The 13,929-nt window shown below is 41.7% G+C and overlaps 1 protein-coding gene across 2 annotated transcripts in view; it reads left to right on the top strand.

Moving 5' to 3' along the window:
* LETMD1 (LETM1 domain containing 1) overlaps positions 1-12,113 on the top strand; it is a 29,284-nt gene extending 17,171 nt beyond the window's left edge. For both annotated transcript variants that reach the window (XM_068267398.1, XM_068267397.1), the window contains exons 8-9: positions 3,813-3,909; positions 5,432-12,113. In XM_068267398.1, coding sequence (XP_068123499.1) covers positions 3,813-3,909; positions 5,432-5,505 — 171 coding nt within the window. In that variant the 3' untranslated portion in view covers positions 5,506-12,113. The remainder of the gene's footprint in view (positions 1-3,812; positions 3,910-5,431) is intronic.
* The last annotated feature ends 1,816 nt before the right edge of the window (positions 12,114-13,929 follow it).

Genomic DNA, 13,929 nt, shown 5'->3' with positions numbered 1-13,929 from the left:
GCTTTCATGGAAGCAGGCATAGGCTTAACACCCTGTGTTTACAAATTAGCTGCTCTGCTGAGGCAGCCGGCTGACAGCTTGATATCAAATTACAGTTGTGATTAGTCACAGATGAGGGGGAATTAGGCAGGCTAAACTCTCTAAATACATACAGGGCACATTTCTCTCTGTTTTCCTTTTGTCCTGTGCAAGAGTTCAGGTCCACTTTTTAAGAGGATTTTTCTGAAATACTGGTAGACACTGTGTTTAAAGGGAAACTCCACACATTTGCTGAAATATACTCCTGTAGGCATAAAAGCAGATACTGTTTTTCCATGTAAGGCCCCATCTGGTCTCTGATCATTTTACCTCAGTTCTGCTGCGACAATGGTGATGGTCTTGTAACCACTGTCTTCCATAATGGCTGCCACACCACGCCCTTTCTGGTAATCAGCACTGTGTTACATTGAAAGGATGATTTTGACTGGGTCACCATATACTTAATGTTAGCATGACTAGAAGCCATGGGGCAGATAGTAATGTGTATCCATCCTTTTATGACCGAGAAGAGGAAAGCTGGGGAGCAGGGAAAGTGAGAATAAAGGTGGCCACACACCATCCAATATTTGAAATATCTGTTCAATTTAAGAATTGCAATACATTTTTCTGACTGATTGTAACATTTCAAAAATATGACCAATGTATTGTGTTCAATTTTTCCCCAATTATGATAAAAATGATTGGAAACTCTGACAAAATTGCTATGGTGTGTATATTAACCACTTGACCCTATCTGGACGGATATATCCGTCCAGATAGACTGTGCTGCTCCTGCAGCGTGGTGCGCGCAATCGGGCGCACTCCCGCTGCCTGCCGCTAGCCCCCTGATCAGTGAATGGGAATATAATTCCCTTTCACTGATCTAAGCCCCCCGGAGAAATACCGACGCTAAGCAGAGAGCACGGTATTTCTGCCCGGAAAAAAAAAATGTACAGCCTCCTAATAGTTCCTGGCAGCGTGATCGTACGCTCCCAGGAACTTTTTTGACTGTGGCCATCTTGTGGACAAATAGTAAACTGCACCCACATACATTTTTTAAATACAGAATGACATTATATTACAGCTAAAAATAGCTGTTTACCTCCCAAACTAAAATCACCCACATACATTTTTTTTAATTAAAAAATAAATAAAAAAAATTACAATTAAAAAAAAAAAAACTACATAACTAGTTACCTAAGGGCCTAAACGTTTTAAATATACATGTTAAGAGAGCATCTTATTCATTTTTTTTTTTTAATTATAAGCTTGTAAATAGTGATGAACGCAAATTGAAAAAATGCACCTTTGATTCTAAATAAAATATCGGCGCCATCAATTGTGATAGGGACATAATTTAAAAGGCATAATAAGAGGGACAAATATGCAAATAAAATACATGGGTTTTAATTACAGTAGCATGTATTAATTTTAAACTACAATGGCCAAAAACTGAGAAATAATGATTTTTTTTCCATTTCATTCTTAATCTTCCTGTTAAAATGGATTTAGAAAAAAATAATTCTTAGCAAAATGTACTACCTAAAGAAAGCCTAATTAGTGGCGGAAAAAACAAGATATAGATCAATTAATTGTGATTAGTAGCGATAAAGTTATTGGCGAATGAATGGGAGGTGAACGTTGCTCGGATGCATGAGATTTTCCACGCTGTAGGCTGAAGTGGTTAATCTAATCTAACACACACCATACAATTTTTAGAAAGATTGAAGAAAAATATCTGGCATTCCGGATCGATAAAAATCGATCTGATTTTAAAAAAAGCTTTAGATTTTTTCAGGAGATCCGATCGTTTTTATCGAATTGCCGTAAAATAGGATAATTTTATTGTATCATGTGTGCCCACATTTAGATTATCTTCCTACAGGTTTATTTTTTTTCTTTTTATTAAATAAAGGCCTGGAGAAAAGGCTTTGTTCATGTTATTCATTCACTTGTGGAATTCCGTAAGTCAGTAACGATAACAACATAATTTCCTTCTTAAATTTCTTCAGAAAACAGAGATGGTCATAATTTTTAGTTGATGTTAATTTTATGCAAATTTTTACTGCTCACAGTTTGACCACTCAAAATCATCAGCTACTGAATTTGATTTGTCAGACGCTAAGTTGCATAAAATGGACATGCAAACTGCAGCAATTGATTTCATTAGCATTTTATTGAGTACCTTGATAACCGCGTAGATCTAGTCGTTTCGGGCAGCAAATAGAACTCCCTGTTCTTTAGTCCTCTTAAAGTGATATCCACGATAACCGGCACCATCAATAAGTATATGCTCTTTTATTTTTGCAGAAAATGCATTACAGCAATCCAAGCAACGTTTCAGGGCAGCCGCCCCTTTATCAAGCTATGCTGTCAATGTACAAACATACAATGAATTCACTTCTCAATTTATACGCCAGTATAGGCAGCCTAGAGCCAATTACACAACACTATTAGGTCATCTGACCCGTCTCTAAGGTCCCACCTCATGCGGACCTGATAGAGAACTTCAGGGCTAAGGCTGCTATTGGAGGATTCAAACCTCCAACCCACCCCCGCCCCATACCTCTCCAACGGCTGCGAGCACCGGCTCCTCCCCTGGTGCTGGGTCCTCTCTGCAGCCACTCCCAGTAGGCCGCCAAAACGGCGGACCTGATGGGGAACTTTGACCGCATGACGCACAGGAGCGGGGCTAAGCCCCGCCCCTTGCGTCTCCCCAGCAACCACAGACGCCGGCGGCGGGATACGCCGCAAGCGCTGTGAGATGTAAACAAAGGAGGTGTCAGCAGTCGCAGCCAATGGAAGGAGACCTCTCCACGCAGCACTACGCATGGCAGCCGTATAACATAAATCACAGAGTACATACATAAGTCCTCTTAAAGGAAACCTCAAGCAAAAGAAACAAAATGAGCTTTAAGGGGCCCATACACTTCTGGCCGATCGATCAAAATCGATTGATTGGTCAATTGCAAATCGATTGACCAATCGACCAATTTGCGGCCGATTTCAATCGATCTGGCAGGCTGGAGAATCTAGGTCGATCTGTTGAGATTGCTTATCATTTTGCATTGGCCCTAATGGAAATCTGATGGCAAAAAAATGCCATCAGATCGATTTTCAATAGATTTCAAACTGAAATCTATTGGAAATCTGTTCCTAGTAAAACATTTTCCTAAACACATCAGATAGATCAGAAATCTATCTAATGATCTATCTCCTGCTAATCTAACGAGTGTATGGCCACCTTTACTTACCCAGGGCTTCCTCCAGCCCTTGGCAGCCGACATGTCCTTGCGCTTGCGCAGAACACTCTAGACCACGTGAGCGTGATTGACAGCGGTGCAGGAGCAGTGGATGCTGATCTGGTGAGGTCAGCATCCGCAACAGAGGGTACTGGGAGCCTCTGGAACTGCAGCAAGGGACATGTCAGCTGTCAGGGGCTGGAGTAAACCCTCTTTTGCCTGATGTTTCTTTTAAATTACCTTCAGGGGAATGTAAGGCCAGATACCCACTAGAAGCCTTTTCTAAGCGCTAGTGATTTGAAAAAGCTCTTGCTAATGCTTTGCTATGGGGGATTTTTATAAAATCACATTGCTCTAGTGAGATCACACCCATAGCATTACATTAGCAAGAGTTTTCAAATCACAAGGTGCTCAGAAAATCACTCCTAGTGGGTTTCTGGCCTCAGATGTGTTTTCTAAGCTAGAAATGAATCATGTAAACGTCAGGCACGTCTTGCATAGTTTGGGATTCTGTCAGAGAACTGAGATAACTGTGGCTTTGCTTGTTGTTAGGCCTGTTACATTAGAGGACTGAGTTCTGCCCATCACAGTGCAGAAGACTGTAGAAGATGGTTACACTGCTGGATCCAGCTCTCTGAAAGACTAGAAGGTAAGGAGAGGTTTTAGAAAAAATAAGCAATAGCAAGCTCAGGGTCCTGCATGCTCTATACCCCCCCCCCCCCCCCAAAACACACACCTTTTGTTCAGTTACACAAAGATCCAGGCCCTGTTTTACATCACAGGAGCCTATAGGCACAGATGGCCTGGCCTCCTAAACTTCGCCCTCCAGAAACCCCCGCTGAACCGCACTGCAAGTGTGCTGGCTGTTCCAGCTGTCACTTCTCCTTTACTCGCCATAGGTAGCTACAGGTGTCCCTTAGCATTAGGTAGCCAGAAGTACCCTTAATATTAAGTAGCTAGTGGTGCCGCCCCCAGACAGAAGGGGGATCTTGTCTGTGGAATGCCGAGTGCCATGTGACTAAACTCTCATTTACCCTCCACTCAGGACATAACATAGGGAAAGAGGGAGGCACTAGGGGAGGGAAGTGAGCCGCCCCTGCATCATCAGGCGCCTGTAGGCACGTGCCTACAATGCCTTATGGTAAATCCGTCCCTGCAAAGATTACATTGATTCCTAAAATCTGGAGTGGACATAGTAATTCAAACTGGTGTTGCTCTGCAGCCAGAGAGGAAAGGGAAGACCTGCGAGGTACATCCTCATACTGCCTCCTGTACAGATTGACAGACTCTTCCCTTGCATCAGCTAATCTCTATCTACTAGGCTCTGTTTTCACTTGATTGCCACGTCCATTTTGTACATGGACAAGCGCCTATGCTGAAGTGAAATCCCATCCAAATCCCCCCTGTCCTGCCCCTGAAAAAATGCTGCAGATGCTTTTAACAAAAATACATTTTATTGAGCAATTATCACAAGGCATTTACAGTGGACAGACACGAGTAAGATACAGTTACAGCATATATGCAGAACAGGACCAGAAGTACATTGTAAGTGCTTTTAGTTATAAGCTGCTCATACTTAGCAATAAATAGACTAAAGCTATACAAAATACAGACAATATACCTGACAGTAATCAAGTTATGTAAATGTTAATCCAATCTAGACCAGAAACACAGTCCTGTACCACCTATAATTCACTCTCCCTCCACTTATCCCACACTAAATGATGGGTATTTAGCCTGTATTTGGGCATATAAATGAGTTTTTCTGCAAATGAATTTCAAACAGCCCATTGATTTCAATAGTTTGTTGTTTTTGGTCCGAATTTGTGTGCAGTAAATGGAGAGATTTGTTGCAAGTGGAAATGGAGCATAAGACACTTGAAAGCAGGACAAACATTTCAAGTGAACTAATAGTCCTTTTCACATACACTAAGGAAAGCAAATGCAGGGGCAGACTCTCGTGCCAATCAGAGATTTAAATAATCACTTATAAAACCTAAAAAAAAAAACCTGGCAGAAGGTAACCCTCTACTAATCGCACATCTGGACATGCATAATTCATTAAGCACATTTTGGCACAGGTTTGCTTTGAATTGGATTCATTTGCCAGGAGTTGAGTTTTCACTTTCATTTACCAATATACCAATATATTTTATTTCCTTCCTCTACAGCATCTGAGGCATCCTTATTGTTGCACAGCATGGTCCTACTATCTACAAACTATCAGCAGTCCATAGAAGATTGATTAGAATATAGAACCTGGCCAGTAGACATGTTTCCTCTTTGCTGCTGCTCTGAGTCTTAGATGATATAAGCCGCCCATTATTGGAAGACTGCAGACCTGTGGATATCCATGGAAGATTGCTGTCTGGACAAGGACTCGGAAGGGGCATAAATGGGACCAAACAGCTGGGGTGGCTTGGTCGTCATGACTACTTGTTTTGTCTTGTGGTAAAGCTCATTTCTGAATGCCAGAATCAAACACAGAAGTGTTGAAGGACCAGTAGATTTTCCCACTGCTGTAGAGCATGTATGTGTTGAAAAATTTTTTTTTTTTTTAAGTATTTATATTTTATTTAATTTTTTTCACACCTCTGCGCTGCAGTTGCCATTATTGGAGCATGTGGAAAGGAGAATTGTCTATATGCAGGTAATAGTCTGTTCTCAGTGCTAGTCCTTATCCCCCATCTGAGAATAACATGCATGCGTGCATGTAGAGAGACTTGTGTGTAACATACACATGATGGGCTATGCTATGCCTTGTTGCTTACCACCACGGTTGTGGTTATATGGATATGAACTCATAAATGCTTTACTTGCCTAAAAGATGATTCTTTTGTTCGGTAACATCCAGAGTCTTACCGGAACTGTTAGAAACAGATATTCCTCTTTGATTATAAACAGTGCTCTTGGGTGGTTTCCGATCTGTGTTATTGCAAGTATGGAATTTGTTCATCTCGTTGGTAGGTTACACAAACCATGAGGGTCATTGGCTATACACAACTTTGTAGTACTCAGGACAGCTACAAACTGATGATCTAGAATGTACTTTTTCACTTTGACGTGTAGATGTATCAGCAATACTACTGAGAATTCAGGTACTGTCTGCAAAACAGACTCTTGTTGTCATAGACAGCAAAGCAGTGAAAACTGCAGCTGTACAAATTTGCCGGCTTCTTTTTACTGAAATAAGACATTAGATCTCAGTAGCTGTTACTTAGGGCCACTGCACTTTGTTTTATTGAATATATCTTTGTATTCTAAAATGTGTTCAGCCATAGTTAGGTTATTTTGGGTCTGATTCACTTATGGGGTATACATACGTGAAATAATGGTTGTCTGCAATGATTCTTGATAAGTGGGAGCGATCAGCTGGCAGCTGCAGTGTTGCAGAACAATAGCAGTCGGGATGGTTTTCCAGCACCTTGGATTGCTAATGAACAGTCAGCAGATGTCTAAGGACAATTGTACACACTTGGGAAAAGCACTTGAGACCATCCCAAATGATAGTTTTTGACAACGTAAGTGCTAGGCTGTGCAGATCTTAAGGCATTGCCAGTCATCCCTGAGGATCTATGGAAGGGATTCTTTTTAAGGTTTCTTTCACATGAAAGGCTGTGATATCGCCACCAGTTGCTCGTGGACCGGTTCGTGGTAGAGAGGTGGCCACCAGATTGAATCACATCTGAGCTTGGTCGCGGCTGTGTGGAGACCCAACGTGATACACATAGGATTACTAACGCTTCAGCTTCATTAAACCATCCAAAAGGCACTCGGGGCTTGGAGATGTGAGGCTGCCTGCAAAGTATGCAGTTCAGCTGTCTGTTTAAAAGAGGCCTAAGTGATCCACCAAAACTGAACTGAATGTTTTCAAAGATTGTCTGGTATAAGGTGGTAAATACTGGTACTATGTGGGTGTAAAAGGTCAGTATATTTAGCAGCTATGTAATAGCAGTCCTGGATTTAGTTAAGTGTCTTTAGTGTCTACTCAGGTTCCTTCTTCCTCCAGTTTTGAAAATCATATCGCTTCTTTAAAGGGAAGGTCCAGGCAAAATAAAAAAACAAAGTTCACTTGCCTGGGGCTACCTCCAGCCCCTGGCAGCCGTCCTGTGCCCTCACACAGGCTCAAGTGGCTCCCGGTGTCCTGCGCTGCAGAAGCTGACCTCGCCAGGTTGGCTTCCTGGTCGGCTTCTTTTGCATTCCACCATGCGGCCTACGTGGTCTGGCCGACGTCATCAGGATTGTACTGCGCAGGCGCAGAACTACTGCGTCTAAGCGTCTTGTGGAACGCACAAGAAGCCAACCTTACGAGGCAGCGCAGGACATATATATATGTGTATGCGTATGTGTGTGTGTATGTATATATATATCTATATCTATATCTATATCTATATATATATATATATATATATATATTTTCCATACTTCTGCACATGCACAGTAGACCTGGACTGACGCGACTGGGCCAGTCACCAGGGCTGAACGGCAGACCGTGGGGGACGGCAAGGGGCTTGCACATGCTTATGGGGCTGAAATAGTATTTTAGGCACTCTATAATTATATACAGTATGTATATTTATATCTGAATACACCCCAAAGTCAGTCAAGCTCAATTCACTTAAATAGAGCAATTCGTTGGCAGCCCATTGACTTAGGCTGCCTTCCCACTACAGCGGAAAATGTAAATTTCAATTTTCATCTGATGAGAATTGCAGATCATATGACAAGATTTATAAATAAGAGGATCTGAAAAGTGCCATTGTGTCTAAAGCAATGATGGTACCTTTCTGCGGAAGAGCCTCTGCAGCACTATGCTCAATATACCCTTAGTATGGATACATACAGTACATGCAACTGCACTCACACCATTCACAAACCTCTCGGCAGTTCTCACTGTGGTTTGATACGACCTAGGTGAGGGTAGCTTATTTTGCACTTGTAATAGACCATTTGAAATCTACCTAGTCTAGGCTTGCTGGATCACTTATGTCCTGACCGGGGATCTTTGCAGAACATTGGAGATGCCACAGTCAATCAGTTCCTGTCTCTTGAGTTTCTTGAACCACTATTATATATCCGTACAAAGAGTGCACTGTAACTTCCTCCACTATTCCCCCTATTACTGGGGAGGTCTCTACCACTTCATCTATATATATAAAATCGGATGTATGTGTGTGTGTGTGTGTGTGTGTATGTGTGTGTGTGTGTGTGTATGTGCCGCGATCACGCAAAAACGGCTTGACCGATTTGAACAAAACTTGGTATGCAGATCCCTTACTACCTGGGATGATACGTTCTGGGGGTCTCGCGTCCCCCCTGCACACCTGGGCGGAGCTACAAACAGCAAATCAGATTCCACCCATTCATGTCAATGGAAAAAATGTAAAAGGCTGCCATTCTCACAGTAATCAAGCCAGAGTCCCCACACTTGGCACAGTTGGTCACTTGGTGACCGAGGTTACAATTCCAGGAAAAGTGGGCGGAGCATAAAACAGCCAATCCAATTTCAGCCATTCTTTTTAAATGGGAAAATCTCAACTGCAGCCATTCTTACACTCGCAGGGTTTTCAAACTTGGCACACTTGGTCACTGGGTGACTGGGATTAATATTCAGGAAAGTGGGTGGAGCCTACAACAGCCAATCAAAATTCACCTATTGATTTTCAAGGGGAATATTTAAACTGCTGCTATTCTTACACTTTTTAATGGCAGAGACTTCAAACTTGCTACAGTCGGTCATTGGGTGACTGGGGTCCAAATTCACTAAAGGGGCGGGGCCACATACAGCCAATCAGATTTCCTTGGTGGATAAATTGCTTCCATTTACACAAATTTGATGTCAGGAACCTGACAGCTCACAAACATGGTCATTGAGTGACTGTGTGTCAAGGTTACAAAAAAGTGGGCGGAGCCAAAACAGCTTTTACAGGGAAAATATAAACTGCAGCCATTCTTACACCGTTAATGGCAGGGTTCTCAAACTTTGCACAGTTGGTCATTGGGTGACAGATTAAGATTTTGGAAGGTGGGTGGAGCCTACAACAGCCAATAAAAATTCACCTTTTGATTTTCAAAGGGAATATTTCATCTGCTACCATTCTTTTATACTGGTAATAGCAGATGCCTCAAACCTGGTACAGTTGGTCACTGGGTGACTAGGGTCCAAATTCAGGAAGGGGGCAGAGCCACAAACAGCCAGATTTGTTTATTTTTCAATGGGTATATAGAAAGTATTGATACCAAGGACCCCAAAGCTGATAAACTTGATAATTGAGTGACTGTATGTCAAGGTTAGAAAAAGTGGGCAGTGCCAACAACTTTATTTTTTACATTGCAGGGTTCCCAAACTTTACACAATTGGCCACTGTGTGACTGGGATGAATATTCAGAAATGTGGGTGGAGCCTACAACAGCCAATCAAAATGTACCTATTGATTTTCAAGGGGAATATTCACATTGCTACCATTCTTACACTGTTAGTGGCATAGGCCTCAAACCTGATACAGTCAGTCATTGGGTGACTGGGGTCCAAATTCATTAAAGGGGTGGAGCCACAAACAGCCAATCAGATTTGTTAGATTGATTTCAGCCATTCTGCTATTGGCAGGATTCTCAAACGTGACACAGTTGGCCACTGGGTGACTGGGACTAATATTCAGAAAAGTGGGTGGAGCCTACAGCAGCCATTTAAAATTCACCTTTTGATTTTCAAGGGGAATATTTACATTGCTGCCATTCATGCACTCTTAATAGCAGAGGCCTAACATCTGCTACAGTCAGTCACTGGGAGACTGGGGTTTAAATTCTGAAGGGAGCGGGCCAAAAACAGCCAATCAGATTTGTTTAATTTCAATGGTAAAATGCAACTTATTGATGCCAAAGACCCCAAAGCTCATAAACTTGGTCATTAAGTGACTGTATGTCAAGGTTAGAAATAGTGGGCGGAGCCAAAAACAACTAACTTTTTACATGGGGAAATGTAAACTGCAGCTTTTCTTACACTGTTAATGGCAGGGTTCTCAAACTTCACACAGTTGGTCACTGGGTGACTAGGATTAATATTTGGAAATGTAGGTGGAGCCTACAACAGCCAATCAAAATTCACCTATCGATTTTCAAGGGGAATATTGAAACTGCGGCCATTCTCACACTGTTAATAGCAGAGGCCTCAAACCTGCTACAGTCGGTCGTTAAGTGTTTGGGGTTCGAATTCAGTAAAGGGGCGGAGCCAAAAACAGCCAGATTTCTTTGCTGGATAAACTGCTTCATTAGCACAATTTTGATGCCAGGAACCCAAAAGCTCACAAACTTGGTCATTGAGTAGTGACTGTGTGTCAAGGTTACAAAAAGTGGGTGGAGTTAAAAACAGATTTTTCTGGGAAATTGTAAACTGCAGCCCTTCTTCACTGTTAATGGCAGGGTTCTCAAACTTAGCATAGCTGGTTACTGGGTGACTGGGATTAATATTCAGAAAAGTGGGTGGAGCCTAAACATGCCAATCAAAAATCACATGTCACTTTTCAAGGAGAATATTAAAATTGCTGCCATTCTTGCACTGTTAATGGCACAAGCCTCAAACCTGGCACAGTTGGTCATTGGGTCACTGGGGTTCAAATTCAGAAAAGGGGACAGAGCCACAAACAGTGAATCAGATTTGTTTCATTTCATGGGAAAATACAAATTATTGATGCCAAGGACCCCAAAACTCACAAACTTGGGCATTGAGTAGTGACTTTGTGTCCAGGTTACAAAAAGTGGGCGGAGCCAAAAACAATTTTCACTGGGAAAGTGTAAACTGCAGCCTTTCTTACACTGTTTATTTCAGGGTTCCCAAACTTTGCCCAGATGGTCACTGAGTGACTGAGATTAATATTCAGGGAAGTGGGTGGAGCCTATAATAGCCAATCAAAATTCACCTGTTGATTTTCAAGTGTAATATTTAAATTGCTACCATTTTTACACTGTTAATAGCAGATGCCTCAAACCTGCTACAGTTGGTCATTGGGTGACTGGGGTTCAAATGCTGGAGAGGGGCGGAGCCACAAACAGCCTATCTGATTTGTTTAATTTCTATGGGAATATACAAATTATTGATGCCAAGGACACCAAAGCTCACAAACTTGGTCATTGAGTGTTTGTGTGTTAGGGTTAGAAAGTGGGCGGAGCCAACACCAGTCAAATACATACCCGGGCAACGCCGGGTCATCAGTGGGTGGAGACAAATACAAATTTCACTGGGAAAATGTAAACTGCAGCCATTCTTACACTGTTAAGCGCAGGGTTTTTAAACTTTGCACTGTTGGTCATTGGGTGACTGGGATTAATATTCAGAAAAGTGGGTGGAGCCTACAAAAGTGAATCAAACTTCACCTGTTGCTTTTCAAGGGGAATATTTAATTGCTACCATTCTTGAACTGTTAATGGCACAGGCCTCAAACCTGGTACAGTTGGTTATTGGGTGACTGGGGTTCAAATTCAGAAAAGGGGGTGGAGCCACACACAGCCAATCAGATTTGTTTCATTTCAATGCTGATTATTGATACCAAAGACCGCAAAGCTCACAAACTTGGTCATTGAGTGTTTGTGTGTTACGGTTAGAAAACGTAGGCGGAGCCAACACCAGCCAAATACATACCCGGGCAACGCCGGGCAATCAGCTAGTTGCTTATATATACAGGCCACTTCTTTACATTGCTGTAGACTTATTGCCAATATTTCAGCGCTGAATCTTTATATGGGATGCTTTTACAGCTTTGTTTTTTTGTTTTATTTATATAAGTTTATATGTTGTCAATGTTTGTTTCTGTTTACATAAAGGCAATTTATATGTAAATAATAGAAAATATTATATGCTGAGCCATTGAAAAATATATGGTGTTATTAAAAAAAATTTTTTTTAATATACTTAATTCAGCCAGTTTGGTTTTTTGATTCATTTACACACATGCACACACACACACACACTTATAGGTTCTAGTGAAAGGGTCACAAGTGGCTCTTCCAGCTGTATCAACCTTCAGGGCCCATTTCCACTAGAGCGAATCTGCATGCGTTTTCTGCATACAGATTTGCATAACCAATATAAATCAATGGGCCTGTTTCTACTTGTCAGAAATTCTGTGCGCTGGACTGTGCAGAAAAAATCTGCACAGCAGAGCCATCAGAATTCACACACCGCAAGGCTAGTGTGCGATTCGCCTGTAATGTATTTAATAGGAAATTTGCATGTGTTTTCGTTAATCAAATTTTCCGAATTCGCGTACGTTTTTGCTTAAATTCAATGTAAAAGCACACAGGCACTGACATGGCTAAATTTGCATACTTACAAACAGATGCAAATTTTAATTGCGTTTTCACGTTTAAATTCACATACGAATTTGCATCCGCATGTGAATTCATTTTCCGCAATGGAATCGCACTGCACTAGTGGAAACGGTATCGGTAGTGGAGGGTTCTGTATGGGAGTAGGGTTAGGATTAGCTGTAGTAAAATAATGGTTACAATTATTGGTAATTGTAACCATTATTTTACTACAGCTATTTTACTAACGAAAATTAACACTTTTTAATAGTAGAGTATCAGTAAATTTACTGATATTCTATCGTCACTGTTCCTGCACTCAATTTTCCATGGTGCCCGAACTTTATGTACACATAAATAACTTTTCACACACACACACACACCTACACACACACCTTTCTTCCGCACTTCTGAGCATGCCGATGTACTGTGCTTGTCCCTCATATATGGAAGCAGTGTGAGCAGGTGGGTACATATGAGTGAACAGAACACATTGCAGAGGAGGCAGACGCATGGGCAGAAAGACACAGGCAAGCATGTGTTGAAGTGGAAGTCTTCAGTAAGGCAAAAGGAGAGGTAATGTGATTTATTAAGTAGCACAATGGCTACAGCACTTGCAATACGGTCCAAGGGTAAGCAGAGACGACCCCTAATGCAATAGGGGCATAGTACATAATGAATAGTAAATTCAGTCATTACTGCCACCGCAGCCTGATTGGCCCTGACGTAAGGAGCCATTTTATTTGCTCTCACAAATACAATTTCCCCAAATATAATAGCTTATGAATTTTACTTTTCCAGAAATTTAGACAATCCACAATTAAACTCAAATTTAGCTGAAGGCCTGGTTCATAAATCATACCTAGCTCAAATATCAAAACATTTACCTTGTTCCATCATGATCCATGGACTTTCACTTAAGCATTGAGTACATTGGGAGTATACTTTCCACAGATCTTACAGGCCTCTGTATATAGGACAAGAGCAATTCAATATGTTCTTATAATGTCCTTTGAGGCTACTTTCCCACCAAGTCTCATAACGTGCCCCTAACGCTACGCATGGTGGTGTTGAAGTTGGACGTCAGATTGAGCTGCATTATGCAGCTCTCAAAGCAGCCGCTCCAGGATAGTGATGGGAAGTCCGGATCTTTTTAAGGATTCTGATCATTTGAATCGGATCATTGAACAGATCCGGATCTTTGAACCGAATCATTTGAATCATTTTACTAGGGAAGCAGACTGGGCGAAATGACTAGCAGGACAGGACTTTCCCTGCACTGTACATTCTGGATGTTCCTGCTTCTTCCAGACAGACATCCACTGTGAACCGAATCTTTCATTGGGATGATTCGACTCGACAAAAAATC

This window comes from Hyperolius riggenbachi, chromosome 2 (assembly GCF_040937935.1).
Source record: "Hyperolius riggenbachi isolate aHypRig1 chromosome 2, aHypRig1.pri, whole genome shotgun sequence".
NCBI classification, from domain to species: Eukaryota; Metazoa; Chordata; class Amphibia; order Anura; family Hyperoliidae; genus Hyperolius; species Hyperolius riggenbachi.
This window is presented reverse-complemented; position numbering and strand designations above follow the sequence as displayed.